The sequence below is a fragment of the Clytia hemisphaerica genome, unplaced genomic scaffold (assembly GCF_902728285.1).
Source record: "Clytia hemisphaerica strain Z4C2 unplaced genomic scaffold, Clytia hemisphaerica genome assembly, whole genome shotgun sequence".
In the NCBI taxonomy this organism is placed as follows: domain Eukaryota; kingdom Metazoa; phylum Cnidaria; class Hydrozoa; order Leptothecata; family Clytiidae; genus Clytia; species Clytia hemisphaerica.
The window spans coordinates 487,911-510,554 of NW_027103553.1; the positions used below are offsets into that span (position 1 = coordinate 487,911).

The following is a 22,644-nucleotide window of genomic DNA, read 5'->3' on the forward strand; positions in this document are numbered from 1 at the left end:
GATCGCTTTTCATGGCCTTTATTGATAATTTAATTGATAGTTTTAACCTTGAAACTCTAAGTGAGTATTTATAAGAACGATTAAACGAGGAGATCGCTCAGCTTTTTATTTGATTTGATAACGACTGTATTAAAGATCCTTCCAATTCTAGTTTTTAAACTTGGAGTTTCATGGCCTCCAACAACTCTAAATAACTACAATGAAAATATGGAGATCGCTTTTCATGGCCTTCATTGATAATTTAATTGATAGTTTTAAACCTTGAAACTCTAAGTGAGTATTTATATAAGAACGATTAAACGAGGAGATCGCTCAGCTTTTTATTTGATTTGATAACGACTGTATTAAAGATCCTTCCAATTCTAGTTTTTAAACTTGGAGTTTCATGGCCTCCAACAACTCTAAATAACTACGATGAAAACATGGAGATCGCTTTTCATGGCCTTATATTAATTGATAATTTAATTGAAACTTGAAACTCTAAGTGAGTATTTATAAGAACGATTAAACGAGGAGATCGCTCAGCTTTTTATTTGATTTGATAACGACTGTATTAAAGATCCTTCCAATTCTAGTTTTTAAACTTGGAGTTTCATGGCCTCCAACAACTCTAAATAACTACGATGAAAATATGGAGATCGCTTTTCATGGCCTTCATTGATAATTTAATTGATAGTTTTAACCTTGAAACTCTAAGTGAGTATTTATAAGAACGATTAAACGAGGAGATCGCTCAGCTTTTTATTTGATTTGATAACGACTGTATTAAAGAAAGATCCTTCCAATTCTAGTTTTTAAACTTGGAGTTTCATGGCCTCCAACAACTCTAAATAACTACGATGAAAACATGGAGATCGCTTTTCATGGCCTTTATTGATAATTTAATTGAAACTGAAACTCTAAGTGAGTATTTATAAGAACGATTAAACGAGGAGATCGCTCAGCTTTTTATTTGATTTGATAACGACTGTATTAAAGATCCTTCCAATTCTAGTTTTTAAACTTGGAGTTTCATGGCCTCCAACAACTCTAAATAACTACGATGAAAATATGGAGATCGCTTTTCATGGCCTTCATTGATAATTTAATTGATAGTTTTAACCTTGAAACTCTAAGTGAGTATTTATAAGAACGATTAAACGAGGAGATCGCTCAGCTTTTTATTTGATTTGATAACGACTGTATTAAAGATCCTTCCAATTCTAGTTTTTAAACTTGGAGTTTCATGGCCTCCAACAACTCTAAATAACTACGATGAAAACATGGAGATCGCTTTTCATGGCCTTCATTGATAATTTAATTGAAACTGAAACTCTAAGTGAGTATTATAAGAACGATTAAAAAGCATGGGAATTACTATTACTTGATGTAGCATGCAACGACAACGACCACCACGACAATGATGATGATACCGAATACGATACCGACCAAGACAGGGATCGGAAAGTCTACTCCGTCGTTCCTTTTACCCGCTACCGCTAAAAATGAAAAAAATAAAATTACAGTAGGATCACAGTATGGTTAACGAAAGTCAGCACTTCTGGTTCTTCTACAAATTATGCTAGCTTTTACAATACGTTTACTTAATACGGTTCGCAAAAGATTGTAGCTCTCTGGTTCCACTTACAAATTTTAATTCCTTCCGGGAGTCGTAGACCATTGGCCTGTCAACCCCTGATTGAAGCGGTAAAATTTCAGAACCTTCTATTCTTTTATGAATATCATAAAAATCCAATTATAATACAAACCTGTTTGTGGCAAATCTATGGTAGTCATTGGTCCGTATAATATTTGGTTCTAAAATAAAAAAAAACACAGAGTATTGTAACAAAGACTCAGACACATTTTATACATGAATAGGCAAAGACCCTCTAAGGAGTGTAACACTCTCAAACTACATCACATTTATCTTATTATATTTATTGTAATGGTATTCATGATATTCATGACGTAATATTTTCTACAGAATACCCCGGTTTCAGCCAGTAGTGGCAAATTTGAACTAGACAAAAGTTGTATAAAATTTGCCACTACTGGCAAAAACCGGGGTCCTTCCGTAGGAAACATTACGTCATGAATATCATGAATTGTAGTCGTAGTAAACTGTCCAATCAGTGGGCAGTACAAAAGGACAATGGCACTACCTATTATAAACCCAAATCTATATATTAATACGCTAAAACGTGTGTGTTTACAACATTTTGTAAAAAGTTTTCGAAAATCTAACAAAGCTCTACAAAGCTTCCTCTTCATGGCGTTGAACCATCATCTTTTTGCACCTTAAACAGATTTCCTACCATTAGACTAACTTTGAGACCCCAAGATACTATTTTCTATTCACCAAGTTTTTGGAGCTTGATGGGTTAAAATCAACCATCTTCCCAATTTTTTTTGTCATTTTAAAGAATTCTTATTCTTAAAACTTTCTGTTTACAATAGCGGCTCCCTATCACTTTCAAAGTCTTTCAAAGTCTTTCAAAGTCTTTCAAAGTCTTTCAAAGTCACCCTAGAATGGGTGGCTAGCCACGATGGCTAACCACGATGGCTAAAAGGATCTAAAATATACTTTTGTTAAGCCATTTATTTAATTGTGGTTAAAAATTACAATGCAACGTTATCTTCTTTCTCCTTTATTTCCTAAAATCAAAATCAAATCATCAATCGGCGGCTATCTTTCTGCCGTTAGAATTTTTTAGATGTGTAATGATTCACTGGAATGGGACACGCAGCGTGCGACGCTGCGCATACGGCTAGTTCTCATTAATTCTTAAGGCTACTATAGTTGAAAAAGTCAGAAATCCTCTACAACTTGGATAAATTTGTGTTCCCTGTACAGTTTCAAGTATTTGAGACTCCACTGTAGCTTTAAACACTTAAAAATAAACAACAACAAGTTTGTTCATATTCTGTGTCGACTAAAAAAAGATGGGAAATCAATGTATTTTCAGAGTGATACTTCAGATGAAACTAAATCCGAATGGATTAATAAAGAGATTATGTAGGAGGTTCTTATATGAATTTTCCTGTTTTGTTTTTGGTTTACTACAAGAAATAGGTAGCCTTAGACATCACATTTGGATGTAACATTTGGAAATAAAAAAAAAAGATGTACCTAACTGAATTTTCCTCGAAGCGTCGCCCTTTAATTTGTTCATTATGTACAGGGATTTTTAACTGAGAGAGCCTGAAAACCTGCTCGAGTTAAAATAAGGGAATTTCCATTTCTGAAGGTTCGAGTTATGGAGACTCCGCTATGTTAAAATGACATCAAGCTTAAAAGTCACAATGGGGCGCATTCTAAGTTTAGCGAGACACTCCCAGCAGTGGTCAAAGCAAGTTTTTTTTCTGAAACGGAAAATGGATTTTACACAGCAAATAAGCACATAACCTTGAACTGTTGGTGAATTATGCAGAATTCTTAGAAGGAACAGCCTCTTTATATACCTCAATGTCAATGTCTGAGAATCCATCTGAGACGGAATATCTTTTAATATTTTAGAAATACGTACATTTTGTTGCTTGGTGGTAGCTCGGACATGGACCTTGTAATCCGTCTCTGCTTTCAATGGGTGATTGGTGTATCCATTATACTGTTTCTTATTTCCCACTTTGAAGGGAAAGGTGGGCGTCCTCTTGATGTTGTTATAGTTGATTTCTGCCGCCACATACGTTGTGTTCTTGTTAAAGGAGGGCGGTAAATCACGCCTCTTGCGTTTTGAGACCGTGTTTCCATTGCTTGTCACTTCTTCGACGATAATTTGATATGAGCTGCAAAGTTTTACGAAAACATAGAATATCGGTTAGTTTTTAAGTACATAAATTTGTTGATTTTTCTTACATCTTGATTTTATGGTTTGCTTCTGTGACAATTGAACAGATGGGCAAAATCTTTGAATTGGACCATTAAGGCCAAATGGAGACCGTTGCATCACAATGAGTTATCAGGCATCTATTATATTTGCATAAACTTCTATAACTTACTATATTGGGCCATTTCTTTCTTGGCCTGCTTTGAGACGAATAATGATAGAGGATGACGTCACACTGGAAGGATCAAACGATGGTTTGGGTGGCGGAAGTGGTTCTGAAAAATAAAATTCGTGTTCACTTAGTTTAGCTATCAGGTGGAAACCACCCTCAAGAGAATTTATCTAGTTAAACTAGGATGGTTTCCACGAGGTAACACCAAAGAGTGCACACTTGTGAAGCGGATGGACTTTAATATCATATTTCTTAGAATACACCAAATTCGTCTCAAATACACCAATCTACATAGAAAGATATTTATAGCAGGACAAATAATTGAGACGCAGAATCAAGTTAGATTGAACTGTTAAATTTTGACCACCAAAACGTCCACATGAGAGAGAGGGGTAAATCTTTTCTTAGAAATATAGAAATAGAAAAGCAGATTTATCCTACGGCATAAAAGGATTTCAATATAGAAACCAACCTGCACTAGGTGTGGCAAACGCTTTCGAATATCGCTGTATTTTTCCCAATCCTTTGGATGTACGAGCGGCGATAGAGAACTCGTAATTTGTACCAGGGACCATATCATCAATTCGCTCTTTGAAATGGTCATCTTCCAAAGTGGGTGAAGTGATATTTCGACTTTTCTTGTCTTCGAACTGGATATCGTAGCCTTTAGAGCCCACCCAAAAGATCTAAGACAAAAGAGCAAGTAGCTGGTAATAAAACATACCTTATCGGTTCTATTCACACCGGCTCTTATTAGCGGTTTTTTGCCTGTTTCGAGATTAAGGCGTAAATTGCGACTGTGAGATAATCTCTTCAAGGCCAGAAGAGAGGAATCGACGATATGGCAAGTCAACCATTCACTCATTTCTGAGTCTGCTAAATCACGCACCTTCGCGCCCTCATTTTGTCTTCGCGCCCTAAGCGGAATATTAATTATAAATTTAACGTAACTAGACGCTAATGAGCTCATAAAGCCCGAGTTACACTTTGAAGAATTGCATTTATAAATTTTTCGTTTATTGTTATGCGGTAATCAAAAACGAGTTTTCTATTCTGGTAGTATTTCGGGGTACTCATGTTTTACGCAAAGACCCCTATAGTATTATCATAAAATACATTTAATCAAACATAACATTACATAACAAACATTACGTTAAGATCATCAGAAAAATGCTCCAAGAATAAAAGATACAGTTGATTCTCTCTAGTTCGATCTTCACGAGACCAAAGATTTTCTTCGAATTAGAGAAAGATTTCAATTAAAGAGAGTAATTCTAAATAATACCAACGAATATAATAATTGATTGGAACATGAAAAATGAAGGTGCGTAAAAATATCAAGGCGTATTAAAAAGAAAGGCACGTGAAAACATTAAGGCGCAGGGGCGCAAGAGGTGCGGAGAAAAATGAGTCCGCGGAGGCGCGTAAGGTTTATCAAACTCCTCATTTCTACAGTCAAACACTTACGACCGATAGTTAAAACAATTAGTGCTTTATTATAATGCCTGATTAAATTTAGCTGACTTCCAGGCTTCAAAAACATTTCCTACTGATTGAGAAGAAGAAAAATAAGGTTCATGAAGGAGGATCGAAAAGAATCTTTTTGTAAAAGTCTAAAAGTCATTGTCAATAATATATCTACAGAAAGGACAAGATAAATTGAAACTTACAGTATAGCCCAGAATTTTTCCGTTAGGGTGTTCCGGTGCTTTCCATCGGATAACCGCACGTTTTCCATTGTTGATTGTGATAATTACCACGTTCGGTGGTCCGGGTACCGCTTCCGGGCTTGTAAAATTATAAACAGCTGTCGGTCCTTTTAGGACGGTAAAAGGTGTAATTTCGACAGACAGTTTCTTGTTGGCCGGTAGCTTGTCGACAAATTCACTTGATGAAGTGTCAGGGATAGGTTTCGGGAAGCCCGGTAATCGACTTCCGTTGTCGTCTAGATTACGGATGTTCATCTCGTATTTACGTAGAACCCCGGATACGTTGAGTGGGCGTGACCAGGAAATTATAATACCGTTAGCTAAAAGGATTAATGGATACAGCTATTATTTGATAAGTAAGGGATCTAAACTTTTATGGGAAATATGTATTATGGCCGTTCCGGAATTTTTTTCCGATAAATATTACGGAAAAATCTTGAATCTCGTAAAATATTTATCGTATTTCACTCGAAGTCATGCGATAACTATAACTAATTCTCCAGTAACCAACACACCAGAAAACAGGGTTATACTCGTGGTATTCGTGACTTTCCCACTTACCCTAGATCCTTCTTTTAATACACGGGTTTCGAATTAAATTTTTGCTTAGCTTTAGCTTTGATCCCATGTAAATTTGCACGAAAAATATCAAGTAAACAGAACGAAAATTGGCCGTGTATCAAGCAATTTTAGCTCATTTTTCCATTTTGACAGACTTTATGGGTTATTATGAAAACAAAAAACATTAAAATAAAAAGTCAATCGTTTAATCATATTTCTTTTATTGAATTTAAAATAGAAAAACATCTTTTGAATGAACACCTGGCTTTCAAAAGAGAAGAAAGGAAATCTATCAACCTTTTATAAGGCATTTCCCCTTATCGCTCCTTTTATTTACTTGATTTTTTCTCTCGCGCCAGATTTAATTGGAAACCCGTGTATTGCTGAGCATGAAGCAGAGAGGTATCAAGTACCATTTTGGGAATCTTTGGTATGACCCGGCTCGGGGTTGAACCCACAACCTTGCGACCCCCAGCCGGATGCTCTACCAAGCACTAGTGTACTGGAAAAATAAATGAATTTACCTTGTTCCACGACTTTGATGTTTGTGACTTTGGTAGGTTGCCCTTCCATTGTTTTGATGTTACTTGCATCTGAATATTCACTACACACACCACCAACACAGAGTTTCAATTGAATCTTATACCTGTAAATAAATCGTTTGAATAGGTTAGCGTTCAACAGCTTATTAAAATTTCCACAAATTTGACTAAAAAATATTCAATGGAAGGATAAATCCCAACAAGAAATTTTCAATATTTCTTCATCTTCCTTAAATGAATGGAGATGAAAATAGAAAACTGTTCAGTCTAAAACTCTGTTCTTCTAAGAAACTAAGGGAAAGAGACTCTCTTCTAAATCTTTCGTCTTTTACCTGGTGTACGGGCGGACGGACAGCATTTTAGAGTCGGGAGCCTCCCGGACATTAATAACATCTCGTTCGTTGACCGTCCCTGTGTCTTCATTTTCTAATTTGAAGACAATGGATCCATCCAAGTCGCTGGATGTATTGTATTCCATCTTCCAACGAATGGAGATGCTGTAAGGATCAACATTTTGTACTTCCAGAATTTCTGGGCGGCTTGGTGATTCGACTAAAGAAATAGGAGTAAAATTCATTGGAGGGAATATTTCTATTACCCAGTGTGGTAACCACATTTTGTAAATCATGACTGAAAGCTCAAAATAATAGAAAGAAGTTTAAGAAATTTCGTTCTTCCAAGATTACAATTGCGACGGAAGCCAAAGTGAAAATCTCTATTGGACGGATCTCCGTCTACAGACCAACAAGTTGCAACGCTGGTTGCCTATCAAAAATTCAGCTGACAAAATAGTCTGTACAACCCCCAAAAGCCCAAGGGTGATTTACACAAAAAGGTTACAGTGGATCGGAATGGCGGCTATTCGTGACTAACCGATCTTAGCATGTCTTTACTGCATGGCAAAGAATATACAGTTGACGCTCTCTACAATTCATTTTCAAGGGGAATTGAATTTTCATCGAACAAGGGAGCCTATCGAATAATAAAGCGTCCTTTAAAAGTTTCTTGTTGACGGTGACTTTCAATATTATCGAATGATGGAGCGCATCGAGCGTCAAATCACAGAGCATCAATTGTACGATACATGATGTCGTTTAATTACAATAGTAGTAGCATTTTAATTGTAAAACGCTCACTTTTTCGGGATATGAAATTGATAGATAATATTAATTCAATGACTTACTTTTCTGAGTTTTAACATAAATCTCGGAACTGAAAACACCAACTTCCGACGTTTTAGCAGCAACCGCTATATCGTAACCCGTATTGTCTGTTAAATTTCCTAACCTCATTGTACGTTTACTGGTCGTTTTAAACTGATGCGTGGAAACGTCTTTCTCCGTTCCGTAACGAACCACGTAACTTTGTACGGCACCGAGCACGTAACGTGGATCGACTTCATCCCAGGCTAGTGTGATGGAAACGTAGCCTGTGCGCGCTGCACGTAGATTGGATGGTGCTTTTCCAGGAGCTAGAAAGAAGAAAAGCCATATTGTAAGCGAGCGGTATCATAAAAAATCTTTTAGTTTTGGCAGTAAATATATTATATTATAATCTAGCATTTACAGACCGCCTGGCTTGAAAAAGGGATTTTTCTTGTTTGTTGTTTATAGACAAAAATCACTAATATTATCTACATATATCCAAAATATTTTTGGGGGCTTCGCCTCTGAACCAAGCCCCCAGCTTCATCAATATACAGTTTTCCTGAGCAAATTCCCTTTCAGGCATATATTAGAAACTCAACAAAAACGGACCCAGCTCAAAGTGCTTAGAAAAATCCATGTAAAGATATGGATATCCAATTATCATATTATCATGTCTTATGTATTCTTTAAATTTTGAGATCGGTTAAAATTTGGTACATCAAAAGAATTTCTTCACGTTTCTTCCCCGAAGACGGCAGTGCTATATACTAGTAAAAGCGTGGTACTTTACTTGACATATTTGGGGCGTTACCCATAGCACTTTTCAGAAGAATTCCTCTTGAGATGAAATAAAAGTGAAAAGACGGTAAAAATATAACAAAGAAATTGAAAAAGCAAACTTGTATCAGTAACGAGGTGAGGGATTTGATTTGAAGCGCTCTTCATTCCTCCCTTCTCTTGTAAGATCACTTGTACATCATAAGATGTCCATGCTTTCAAGTCATCAATTTTCACGTCTCTTTTAGTAATATCATTAACCATAACTTCTTGCCAACCATCAAGTTGTCCACTGAGCTTGTAAATGACTTTGAAGAATGTCCCTGGCGGTAACGCCACTGAATCCTGAAAAATACATTCAAAGATTTAATATTAGCGAGTTTATTTAAGTGTGTTTTTCTGCAACGGAAACGGTAAGGTTCTAATTTGTCTACATCCTGACTGACTGAGGACGACGGTAAATCAGCACTTTTACCATCCTCGATTTTGCAGGTCAAAACTGCGGGTTATTCCAAATCGCTTCAGTTGCTTAACCGTCCTTAAAGCTGCAAATACATAAACTTACTATTTTGCTTCACGAAAATGCATTCAAACTGTTAAAAGTATAACTTAAGGTTTCTCTCTGGGTGAATGTTTTATTGTAACATTAATTAAAAGTGATAAACTTTGAGCTATATTTTTCGCAAAAATATTTTAGCGATAATGTTCTAAGATCGTAAACCGGTCCTGTAAAAATGGAAGTTATAACAAAGTTGACTCTCTTCCACTCTTCTTTCTTCTTCAACTTTTTTGAAGACAGAATTCCTCTCATAAACATCTTTTCAACGTGCATGAAGCCAAAATCTGATTTAAACTTTATTAGAAGTTACAGTTATTTTTGTTATCACAAGACCTTTAATGTGATGTTTCTCAGCAGTTGAGAAAAAAACTTACCAGTGACCAAGTAACCAATAATGTTTTTGGAGGAGATGATTTGTCGATGGTAAGAACTGGTGACGGTAATGGTCCTAAATATAAAAAAGAACCATTTTTTATTCAATGACAGTCAACCCTATTTAACACTAAACAGACTAAAGGTGAACGCTCTTCAAACAGCGGGTAGAATTTAAGTCCCTAACGAAGCCTTGTTGAATACTTAAAGACAGGCACTTCTAATTAGCGAACAATTCTCGCACTTTGTCGATGTCTTTCACTAAAAAAAGTTCAAACAGATTTCCATTCCTACAGTGGAAAAATGATCTCAAAATAAAAACCTGTCAACGTAGAAGTGTAGATGATCTCGGAAAGTGGTCCCTTGTTGTTATTAGTAAACGCAGCTACAACAAAACTGTAATTGGCTCCTGGTTTCAGATTCAGCACTTCAAGCTTCGATTGAGTTGTTTTGCTACTAGATTCAGTCAAATCAGCTTCGGAGGTGATAACGCCTTCCTTGTAAAAGACTTGGTATTCAGCTGAAGATGAGACTGGCAAATACATCTCCGGTATTGAATCCCATTCCAATAAGACAGAGGAATAATGGGAAGTCGTGTTAATGCCAGTGGTTGCAGCACCAGGACCTGAAAATTAAGATTGATTTTCTTCTATAGTTTTAGGTCAACCGGTATGGTACTCCAACAATCAAACTAAGATTGAAGGATCGACCCCTGGTCAGATTGGGTTTGTTTTTAAATAAGAGTAATATCGTTTGCTTACTCATTAATTTTAATTCACAAGCTTTTTCACATTGGATTGACACGAATGTAGAGCAAGATTGGTCAGAAAGAGGAAAAGAAAAACATTTTTTGCTTATATCAACATAATAGAACAATAACAAGACACTGTCCTGATATGAAATATGTGTCTGATATGAAACGGGAATACTTATGTAAGAATAAAACCTTTTTAAGTTCATCTAGTTATAGACTGGAGTCGTTTATAATGCGTGTAATACAGTAGTATAGGAGTTATATGATAGTACCATTATTGTTACGGGATTTAGTTTGTATAAACGACTGGAAGAATCCGGTGTTGCGGCCTTATAGATACCCCGGCTAGCTACGCAGAAACTTGCGAAGCGAGAAAACATAATTTATCAAGCAACAACAAACTCTCAAAACAAAATCAAGTTATTAAGTAAATCGGAGTATAACTATGACATAGGTCTACGAAAAATTGAGAAAGAGGCTCTACTTTGATGACCACCAGGTAAGAAAATATACTTTTTCTTAATTAATGTCTCGACCCAGGGATTTGAAGGTTCTGCCTATAGATTTATAAAGATGTCGTGCTTTAAGCCATCACAAGCATAAAAAGTGAATATCGGAAAAAATATTGTTGCTATTGTTTTCGAAAACCCGCGAAGCTTCTGATACCTATAACCACCGCACACTTTTCAGCAAAAACACGCCATCTAGCTCTTCGAGCTTTATAAATCGATGGTTCTGCCCACGAGCACAGACAGTGGAATGTTTTAAATAAAAAAACATTTCTTACTCTTTTCGGCATAACACGTTGTCAACAATGAAATCAATTTTTCTTGACAAAAACGGTAAACAGCCCACTGACAGAAGATATTTGCAGGACTAAAATCTGAAAATCTATAAAATAGCACCTTTAACCAATAACCTACCATCTCCTTTCACAATGACTTCTTCGACTTCAGATTGAATATTGGAGTGCAGGTTAAACAAAGACACATAAACTTGATACGTCTTCCAAGCATCCAACTTCCCGATAGTATAACTCTTCTTTTTCTGAATGACATCCAAGCCCATGGTTTTGTAACCCGTCGTCGAGTTTGTCATACGGTAATTCAAAGTGTACCCTCTTATCTGTCCATTCACACTGGAAAGTGGTGGATCCTATTGAAAGAAAAAGAATATCAAAACAAACCTTAAAACAACCAACAAAATATTAGGTAAGAAATAAACATTTCAAAAATACCGAGAATGAAATTGTACAAAAAACGCTTTACCAGACCCCTTTTTTGAACACGGTCTTGTATTTATACGGTACAATATGAAATACAGCATTTATGTACGCGGTTTTAGCCAATCAGATTGCTCATATTTTTCATGTTGACGATAACATTAAAAGGATAATCAGATGGTTTGAGATATTTGACATGTGAAATCCTTCTATTAGTGTCCTGAGCAAAACCTCAAAATATTCTTACCTAAATATTTCCCAAAGTTGAGATATTTAAATTACAAGTTTTTGGCTTTTAGTAAGAAAACAATAGAATTTCAACGTAAGAACCATGTGAGAACAGACTTTAGAATATAGTTAGACAAATATATACTTGAAGGTTTTTACTCAAAACCACAGAGGGTTTCTTCAGGCAAAAAGTCTCAAACCATCTGATTATCCCTTTAAATAAAGACTCCAACTTTTCCTACTTTGACCATAATATATGATAAAATACTGGACAAAGAAAGAATACCTTCCATTCCACATAAATTGCACCAGCTTTTGGTGAATGGATATCAATAATCTTTGGAGGGACTGAAGGAGCTATATAACAAAACCAACAAATATCGTTAAATACTCTCATAATAGCACATTTTCAAATTTGCTTGATGGTGAAAGATTGAACTATGAACTCTGTATCAGTTTGCCAAAACATAACAAACGATTCTTTGACAAAAATATGGAATCAGTTGAAAGTTTCAAATCTTTGGATTTTTTTACAATATTGGAAATATATATCAGTCAAGTCAATTAATATCAGTTAAATGGAAAAGTGAAAAGTAAATGTCAGTTGTCAGTCAGTTAGTCGGTCAAAAGTGAGTTTTGTGTCTGTCGAATGATTTTAATACTCTTGTTATCTCATAACTGGACGTAGCTGCTCATATGGAAATCACTTTTTTATTTATCTAATTTACACTAATTTTTACAATTTGTCGATCCTAGTTAATGTTTGAATTCTGAACTTTTTCAATTAAAGGTTTTATTTTTACATGGGTGTTCCCGTTTCATATCAGACACATGTCTCATATCAGGACGGTATCTCCCTATTGTTATATTGTGCTGAATAAACAAAAATAATTTTTTTCTTTTCATCTTCCTGACCAATCTTGATCCACTTCCGTGTCAATTCAATGTGAAAAAGTTTGTAAATTAAAATTGATGAGTAAGCTTAAAAATAAAACCTTTATAAATCAAACTTGTATACAGCTGATATTTGCATAAAACTTCTACATTTTTTAAAAAGATAGCTACTGTACAGATAATATCGCTAATTACTTGGTTTGTCAAAATCAAGCCAAATTTTCTACTATTTTTAATTGTTGTTAACATTGTTCTAAAACTAAAAGCTAAACTAAACTAGTTGTTTTGATCGTGTTAATGGACGAATTAATAGGTGGCATTAGTATGGATATGATGTTATTTCTTTCTTTGCAAGTGATCAGTAGGTTAGTTGCATCATCAGGGTGTCTCCTTACGTTTTCCTTTCACCGAAAAAGTTGCTTTCACAATGTCACTGTCCCCTATACGACTTGACGCTACCATCCAAACAATGTAACTTTGCCAGCTTTGAAGTTTTGTGATTTTGTATGCTGACAGGCTTGGGTCAACTTCAAAGATGTTTGGTGCTTGTGAATGGAATGAATCAAGCTTATAGTAAACTTTGAATTTGGTGATGTCATCTGCACATAAATAGCCAGGTGGATGTTTCTGAAACAAGGAATGTAAGTTGAAGGAATGTTATGGGATTTGACCTCGTATTCATTTCATAGATCGCAATTCGCAATATGCACCACTGGAGAGTCTTCTGAAAAATTTTAAAATCTTCCACCCAATATGTCACTTAAAAAATAGAAAATTGACATATTGGGTGGAAAATTTTAAAAGTTATCAGAAGACTCTCCAGTGGTGCATATCATTAATATCTCATATCTAATAACGTTGCAAGATTCTTAAATTGACCATTGAGATCTATTTGACCTAAATTATCAGGAATGGTTCTATAACCCTTTTTTCAAGAGTCATGGAAAGGTTAGCTCTTAATAAAGAAAAAATAACAAACTATAATTCATACTAATTTATTAAATTTGCTAACTTACAACCCAAGATAATTCGAGTGTGTTTGGCTCGTCATTCTTAGCATCAAGCTTTTGTGGTGCAGGTGGACCTGGTAATTTGTGTAAACAAAATTAAATATTACTTTCGACCTTTGAATAAAATAACAGAAGATATTTTCTTAGTATACACATATAATTGGATTTCATTTTTCTATTCAAAATTATTATCATCTTATGTACCGATTCTCAATGGTTTCAATGGACCTTGAATCAAGCCTCAGAAGTAAATACTAGAACTAAGAGAATTCAATCAGAATAAATTCTAAGAGTGACATAGTCTCAAGTGGGTTAATTTAGGTGCAGATTACATTTTGCCAATTTCGACAGATTTTCTGAAAATTTGCAAAATTTAATGCTTGTGAAAATTTTTCAACCAGGATTTTTGCCAAAAACCTTAGATTTTTAGCCAAAAAAAACCCTAGGAAAATTAGAGAAATTTTAGTTGAAAAAGGGTCCAATTTACGAAAATAAATCCCAGGAAAGTTAAAATATTTTTGAAAATAATTGTCTCGGAAGATTAAAAAAAATAAAAAATGAAATAATTACGCGACTCTTTGGTCAGCACTTCTTGCGTAAAGACCTCTGTGATACCACATTTTGAATATGGATAGGCTCGCAAGACAAATTTGTATTTTGTACAACTTGAAAGTGCTGATATTCTTCTCTCATATGTTGCCGGTAGAGTTTCGTTTTTGATGGCAACAGAAAACCAGCGGCTTGGCTTTTGAGTTTCAGCAGGATAATATTGGAGTGTAAATAAACCAACTTGTTGGACATTCTTCCAGCTAATGGTAATACTATTTGCTTCTTTAGTTCCATGCCGAAATTGTGATACACTTGACGCTGAAATATCAAATATTAATATCATGATCAGAGCTGTATTTTGTAGCAATATAACTTCAAAGAGGTTTCTATGGCTTGATAATTTTGGAATCCTTATAATCAAAGAGGCATTAAATTGAAAAAAAACTTTCAAACAATTAACACAATTCTTACTTGGCCTTTTCACTTCATTACATCCATAAACACCAGCTTTGAGTGCAATTCCTCCACCTTGGATAAACCATTCTGGGATGAATCGAACATAGCGTGCCACAACTGGGCAAGGTAATCTACTTTTTACCACCGTAGTCCCATCTATATTTCCATCAAATATCTATAAATTCATAATAAATAGGAAAAAGAAAACTATAATAAATAAGTTTAATTAGGTTCATTTATCTTCCTCAATACTAAAAAAATCCTAAAAACTATGAGACATACATTATAACAACAAAATAAGACATCATTTTTTCAAAACGAACAGTTCGGAAGAGTTGGTATTTAAAAAACACATAACAATAAAAAATAGAACAATTTACCTTATGAGAATAGCTACCATGCATATATTGATCAAAAGTTTCCCCATCCTGACTAAATGCAAGAGAAAAGGTCCGCACAAAAAGTTTTGCTTGCATTCCTTGAGTTGAAACAGCTGTTATGGTTTTCGGACGCTGAAGATCAATTTGTAAATAATCTTTTGATGTGACAGCATCGTGGTCTGGTTGATAATTTTTAGGAATCCACGCGGTTCTTGGTGTATTCAGACGGCCTTTGACAGCATTGTAGTTGGAGGTTGATGAAGATGCAGTGAAAGCAGAATCCGGTAAGTATCCACCATACTCTGCACCAAGGGATTCCATGCATTTGTCTATTGTGAAAATAGACTCAATATCACTGCCTAATGTATCTTTAAGATTCAATCTCACTTGTACTCACAAGTGAGGAGAAAATTTGTAAAGATAAATATAATCTTTTCTATGTCTTTTTACTCTTCATACTGAACTTTCAAGCAAATTAACTAACTACTGTGCGTCAATAAGTTTTATTGTCGTCTTTGTCATGTTTTCTGATGAAATGATATACAAACCTTTTCCATCTTCAGCAAGGGATACAGCAACAGTGAGTGCAAAAGCCACTAAACAACCTGTATAGAAGAAACGAAACACTTTGAAAATAAGAAATCAGTACAAAACACTTACCGGGAAAATAGTTCTATTCCAATCCTATGTTATTACTATTGGCAATTCAATATTTAAATTTTATTCAAAAATCCTAATATAGTTATGGAATTCAAGGACTAGTAATATAGGAGACAGAGCAGGGGCAATAAGATTGCTTAAAAAACATGGAAAATTTAGTACCCGATGCAAAGGTGAAACCAAAATATTTAAATGTGTGAACTTTACTATCAAATTTTTACCTCTAACAACCAGCATCTTTATCTTGTAAGTTTTTTCACATTTTAATTTTAATACACTGGTTAACCCTAATAGAGAATGTATTAAATGATGAGCTATCAGCTAAATATAAATCCAACCATATAAAAATACAATACAAATAGCAAACAAAACCCAATCAAAGTAAATAAGATATCCCTGTTACAAGTTAAGCATTTTTAAATAGTTTCAAGTTTTATCAATCATGGTCTCTCTTCTACATACACAAACTTTAATAGGCTTTCAATAATAAGACTGGAGGTGTCCCCAACAAGGAGAGGTTAAAACTCACATAAACCACTCAAGCAACCACATAGAATTTCTAACAGAATTACACTTATGATGTGACAGAAAAAAATTTTAATTCAAAAGTGTCTACCAACATCAAACAACATGAGAACACGCTTAGTTTTCAAGTTTGTGTTTATGTTTGGAAGTAATTTCACTGTCAAAATAAATATAGTCGCTTAAGCAGAAAAGAGAGTCCATAACAGTGGTGACAGTCTTTGTGTGGTGACGATGACCCTTGTTTTACTGTCTTTATTAAATACGTTAAATTCAAATAATTGGAATCATATATTGAGATAACAACTGTGTGTTGAGGCTATTTAGTACCAAGTGTACAAATTTGAGCAAATAATACAAACATAATTTTTCTAAAAATGGATTATGATTTCAATCTAAAGCCAAAGCAAGTGTAGGTTATAAAATTGACCAGACCATCCCTTAGATTATCAGTCTCACTAAAATTCACCTATTCTTGTCCAAATTGATTATGACCAGTTCGAAACTAGAAATTTAGTTAAATTTATGTTAAAACTAATGTTCTACATCCTTCAAAGGGAGATGCCCAAATGGTCAAAGGTATCAGTGTTATAAAACCAGGGGTTTGTGGTTCTAATCCCTTCTCTTTCAAATGTTCTGTTCAGTTCATATTGATAGCTGTGTCGGGTTACTGTCACCAGCAAAACATGCTTTTTCGAAATAATAAGAGCATTAAGACATTATATAATTAAAATATTGGCTGTAAAAATAGGTGATTATTTTTTAAACCTAAATTTAATTGGCAGAATTCTAAAATTGCTTTTTCCCATCCCAAACAAGAAAAAGTTTGTTGAGATTCAAGTTTTTTTTTTGTCAAAGGGCCTCAAAAAAATATGTACAAAAATTGGACTTGTCATCTCTTAAAAAACATCTTACTTAAAACAAATTTCATATTTTTTGTCTGTCATGCTAATAATGCAAAATGGTAACAAAGCTTTAGTTTGTCAGGGGTTGTCTTGATAGTGATAAAGGTTCTAATCGAGTCTTAGGAAGTAGAGAAACAACGTGAAATAATTTAGGACAGAATCCATTTCCATTTCTGTATTGATGTTTAAAAACCTTTTTTAAAGTTATTTTATGGAAGTAATCAGCAGAAGAAAGACTTTCACTATCTTTTATAATGATATTTATGGCAAAAGTTCTTATTTCAAGTTCTTATTACTTATTTCATTTTTGTTTTCAGCAAAAAAACAGCAAACTTTATTGCCATTTTAAGAAGGAATTCTTTTAACTCAAATCAGAATCATCTATTGTGTCTGCTTCTTTCTATCTTAAAACAATTGGCAATTCCCCTCTACCTCTTCTGTTTTCATTTCAAAATTACCCAAAATGTAAATGATTGTATTAAAAAATAGAACCCCAAAAGGTGAGGTTTTCAATCACAACCACTTTTTAGCCCACAGCGTTGACATTCTTGTGGCTGCTGTGTAGTACAAAATTCCATAAAATAAGGAAATTGATGAGCTTTCCAAAAAGTTTTTCATTTCTGCTTTTATAGGGAAGAATGAAATTTTCAGAAGATGCTTCATTCGATATGAGGATTCCTATTTCCGTAAAATTGCAATTCCTCATGGTTGCGAAATGATGGCTATGGGTATGGTCCTTTGTTCTTTTGCTATTTTCTTTTGTTCTATGTGACGTAAAGACGCTTCACAAATCGAAGTACTTCCACTAACTGTCTGATTTTCCAATGGCGTATTGACAGCAGCCCACACTAAAGAGGGCACTAATTTAATTGCAATCAATCCAAACGCAATTGAACAAAATTTAATATCAAACAGGATTCAGGGCCGTTCAATTGAGATTCGATTGCATTTGACAATCGTATCGCAATTAATTATTTGATCAGGTTCGATTAATTCGATGGGTTTGATTACACTCCATCCGTTTGATCGCAATTTTTTTCGAACTTGTTTGATTGACACTGTCTTGGGCTTAGATTTTGAATTTCCCTTGGAAATTTTTATCTCACCCAAACTGAACATCCCAAGTTGGTATGTGATATGTTCAATACCCTTCTCATATCATGCCAAATACCGTCAACTGCTCTAACTTGGGACTATCTGACAAAACACGGGACAGCAATTTGGCCACCATTTCACCGAACCTCCGAAGTCATTTGATTTGAGTTAATGAACGGCGTATTAAAAAATACACGATTTCTCTTTTGATTTTGCAGTAAGTGAAAATAAAGGAACTTCTGAAAATAAAGACCAGATATGCAACAGCCCCATGTTTTGACCAATCGTCCCAAGATTATTGAAGGCGCTGTGGTATAGTGATCATTGACCTTGGTTGCTGCACAGGCAACTGAGGTTCAATTCACACTCGCAGCTGGTTTATTGAAACAAAATGGCTGTTGGCTGGATATCTAAATACATGTGGCTGATGTTTCGATGTGGTTTTTAGTAGTTTTGAAAGTCTTTAGAGCTTGTGAAAGAGTTTTATGGTAAGTTGATTATATGTGTTTGTCTGGGTTTCCAAAGTTCAGAAAGTCTGTCAACAAGGGTTCACACACAGACTGTTTATAACATTCTGTAACACAAATCTACATGCACCAAGCTCTATAATCTTAGAACTTTGTGAGGTGAGGTATTTTTTATTTTTTCTAAAATTATGAGCTTGGATTCCCCCCAGGCTAGCCATTCCGGGTTTGCTTGTTTTTTATTTGATGCTCATTAAAATCTTCAATTTTAGGTCCAACTTTGACAAGCAATTGTTGTTTGTGTAGTTGAGCTATAAAATTAATTATTTTTGAGTAATTTAGAGCTTTCTTTTAGCTTCCAACCATATATAATACCTACCTCTTTGTACCTCTTTTTGGCTTTTGCTTGAACAACTCATCCAACTCGTTGAGTCCGATGCTTCGACATTTCCTTGAGACTGTTGGAGTCAGCTTGCCTAAGGTTAAAATAGTGGGCAAGCAGAGGTTCGTCCGGAACAGTTGTGAGGAAGGTGTCTAAGTGTTTTTTGAATACTTCTTTGGGGCAGTTTGTCAAATCTCTTATTGGTCTGGGAAGGGTGTTGAATAATCGAGGGCCTTCTTGGGAAAGACTTCCCCTCCAGATATTTTTGTGTTTGATATTGACAGCTTTTAGATTGCAAATTCTCCCCAATCTCTGATTTATATGGCAGGAAATGCCTCCTTTACTTTCGTCATAATCAAAATATTCGGGACGTTGCCTTCAATGACGTTCCAGGTATAAATTATTTGATACCGCTCTCTCCGTCTTTCAAGGCTATACAGTTTTAATGATTTGAGTTTTTTTTCCCAATAATTGAGATGTCTGAGGGATGGAATTCCATGTAAAAATGATTTCTGAACTTCTTCCAGTTGCTGGACAAGACCACGCTTCCAGGGAGACCAGAGTTGAGAGCAGTAGTCCAAATGAGGGATGGCTAGTGCTTTCCATAAAGTTAACATGGTTTCAATTTCCCTTGATTTAAATGTGCGGTATATCCATACACTTATATTTTTCACTTTTTTGATTTGTTCTTGGATATGTTTCTCATAAGTCAACTGAGTGTCTAGGGTGACTCCAAGGTCTTTAACTTTGTCTTTATTTTCGATCAACGTTGCTGTGTCAGTAAAATAGCGAGAACTTTGCTTCAGAGCGTCGTTTTTCCCGTAGACAAGGTGCTCAAATTTAAGACCATTCAGCTGCATGTTGCTGTCTTCTGTCCACTTATAGACAGTGTCTAGATCATTTTGTAGATGATAAACATCCTCCAGTTTGGATATTTCTTTCATCAAACGAGTGTCGTCAGCAAACGATGCCAAAATAGAATGAAGGATGTTGTTATCGATATCTTGAATCATGATCAGGAACAATAGCGGTCCCAACACAGATCCTTGCGGCACACCTGAAATAACATCTGTTTCTGAGGACAAGGTTGAGTTTACTGAAACTCTCTGTGTTCGATGAGTCAAAAAGGATCTGATCCATTCCAAGGAGTTTACCGTTTATGCCATTTTTCTGAAGCTTGTGTAACAAAATGGTATGGTCTACTCTATCAAAAGCTTTACTGAAGTCTAAATAGATAACGTCAATGTTGTTTCCATTCTCTAGGTAATGGATCAGTCTTTCGGTGTGTTGAAGCAATTGACTAAGACATGAGCGGCCTTTCCTAAAGCCATGTTGATTATTGTTATACAGATTGTTTTCTTCTAGATGATTCTGTATCTTGGCTCGTACAATCTTTTCAAAGACCTTTGAAACATGGGATGTGAGGGCAACGGGTCTATAGTTTTCAGCAAGTCCCTGATTCCCTTTCTTGTAAACTGGGGATATATGTCCAGTTTTTAAAAGTTTTGGAGTGATTCCTTTGTTAAGTATGTTTCTCCAGATGATTGAAAGTGGTAGAGCAATGTTATCTTTAGTTTTCAGAAGAAGAATAGCTGGAAAACCATCAGGTCCAGGTGCTGAAGTTGGTGACAGTGTACCGATCTCTTAATATGCAGGTGTAATATTCTACACTTTCGTCTAAAAATTCATTCCAACTAAGGCCATTTTTGGAAAAATTAGATCTGCGGGACAAAAAAAATTTCACAACTCATCTTTGATTTCAAAGCGCTGCGGATGAAAAAATGTTCAGACAGTGAAACTTTCAATAAATTTTTACTTTTCATACTTTGGCAAGCATTTTCAGCCTGAAAATGAGGACTAGAATTATAGAGAGTGGTGCAACTGAAGAATTTGACCCTTTTTTAGCCTAAAACAGTTATTTATATGCCATGGGGAATTTTTCCTCCGCAGCGCTTTGATTACAAAGATAGGTAGGTTCAGCAATTTTAACTTTCGCTTCACAACGTTTTTATTGTTTTTTGCAATGCAATGTCTTCTTTTTCAAAAAAATGTCTTTTCATTTCTTCCTTGAAGTTTTAGCAAGCCATTACAAAAAGAATTTGATAAAAGTCTGCAGTCAAAATGAAGATATCTGGAATATCTTGACTCAATACAAAAGCTTGAATTTTCAATTTTTGCAGCATATTTCGGTGCCATTTTATATGCCATTTCTGGGCTAAATTGTCAACCTCAAATGTCTCAAATGTATTATTTTAGCTGAATCAAAATCTCAATTATAGAAGTGCTGTTAAATATGCTAACAAAATTTGCCATTTTATCTTCAATCAAGTCAAGTCACTTGATTCGCGATTTCTGACGACATATTTGATAAGGTTCTTGCAAAGAAAAGTTATTTTTTCTAAAAATAGGTGATTTGGCATTTTATCTTCTCTTGTTAAGACACTAGAAGCAATCTCCGGAACCGCTTATCATTAGGCCCGGGGGAGTAGTAGTAGTAGTAGTAGTAGTAGTAGTAGTAGTAGTAGTAGTAGTAGTAGTAGTAGTAGTAGTAGTATTTTATTTTTCATAATTGTAGTAGTAAATATGATACAATATGACTAATTTGACCAATTTTGGACTAATTTTGAACTAATTTCGATTTTCAGGGGGTAAAAAGTTGAAATTTTCCTAATTTTCCGACCCTTAATGGGACTGAAATTTGATTTTCTGATTTTTCCGACCCTTAGTGGGACTTTGGAAGTCCAAAAAAGGTACCCTTAAGGGCAACACATACCGTACCCTCCATTTGCCTAAGTACCCCCCTCCTCCCGGGTCATTAGGAGGTCAGTCAGGCGCATCCTGGCAAATGAACGGGGTGAGCATTTGCATGGGGTTTTCGTCACCCACTGCAAATGAGATAGGACGTCTCAGGCTAAAAGTGTGAAAATGAATAAAAATGAACATCAAACTGAAAACGGGAAAAAAGGTAGAAAGCCGGGAACTTTAGTTTTTTGTTAAAAGTTTCTTCAATCTTTGAAGAAAAAATTGACCCATGGAAAAAAAGTTTCATCTATGCAGTTCTTCAAAATGAAGCAAAATATTTCAAAACCTGGTTCAATTGCCTGGGGTATTCAGCGCTATTACATCACTTTTGTTTTCGACCCCTTGCATTTGCCACCAATCACAAGTGAAAAATACCCCGTTCATTTGCCAGGATGCGCCTGACTGGAGGTGTATAACCCCTCATTTTTTTTCTTTTTTGAAGCTCTAAAAGATGAACTAGGTTTGATTGCCACCAGAATAGTTTCAATTTGACCCTGGAATGGCTACCCAGGCTAGGTCAACCCATGCCATGTGAGAGGAATTGGGTAGTCAGTCCAAGGTGCTGACGGGGCGCTCATTGAAAGCGTCTGTAGTTGTGCGAAAATAGGCCTCAAAGCCTCGCTGCCTGCAACTCAACCAAATGGGCCATTCCAGAAAATTTTTGTTACCCGC

The 22,644-nt window shown here is 35.2% G+C and overlaps 1 protein-coding gene across 2 annotated transcripts in view; it reads right to left on the minus strand.

Annotated features, from left to right (window-relative positions):
* LOC136800365 (receptor-type tyrosine-protein phosphatase delta-like) overlaps window positions 1-16,090 on the minus strand; it is a 36,642-nt gene extending 20,552 nt beyond the window's left edge. Inside the window, exons 1-21 of one of the 2 annotated variants that reach the window (XM_067057001.1) lie at window positions 16,024-16,090; window positions 15,691-15,747; window positions 15,143-15,471; window positions 14,778-14,937; window positions 14,328-14,624; window positions 13,764-13,831; window positions 13,143-13,374; window positions 12,140-12,210; window positions 11,327-11,558; window positions 9,972-10,274; window positions 9,652-9,725; window positions 8,841-9,063; window positions 7,977-8,264; window positions 7,126-7,345; window positions 6,776-6,897; window positions 5,652-6,010; window positions 4,454-4,667; window positions 3,982-4,084; window positions 3,510-3,768; window positions 1,749-1,797; window positions 1,364-1,478 (exon numbers count right to left, since the gene is read on the minus strand). In XM_067057001.1, the coding sequence (XP_066913102.1) occupies window positions 1,364-1,478; window positions 1,749-1,797; window positions 3,510-3,768; window positions 3,982-4,084; window positions 4,454-4,667; window positions 5,652-6,010; window positions 6,776-6,897; window positions 7,126-7,345; window positions 7,977-8,264; window positions 8,841-9,063; window positions 9,652-9,725; window positions 9,972-10,274; window positions 11,327-11,558; window positions 12,140-12,210; window positions 13,143-13,374; window positions 13,764-13,831; window positions 14,328-14,624; window positions 14,778-14,937; window positions 15,143-15,471; window positions 15,691-15,747; window positions 16,024-16,039 (3,791 nt within the window). In that variant the 5' untranslated portion in view covers window positions 16,040-16,090. The remainder of the gene's footprint in view (window positions 1-1,363; window positions 1,479-1,748; window positions 1,798-3,509; window positions 3,769-3,981; window positions 4,085-4,453; window positions 4,668-5,651; window positions 6,011-6,775; window positions 6,898-7,125; window positions 7,346-7,976; window positions 8,265-8,840; window positions 9,064-9,651; window positions 9,726-9,971; window positions 10,275-11,326; window positions 11,559-12,139; window positions 12,211-13,142; window positions 13,375-13,763; window positions 13,832-14,327; window positions 14,625-14,777; window positions 14,938-15,142; window positions 15,472-15,690; window positions 15,748-16,023) is intronic. The other variant, XM_067057002.1, reaches the window with a different exon arrangement.
* Between the last annotated feature and the right edge of the window lie 6,554 nt (window positions 16,091-22,644).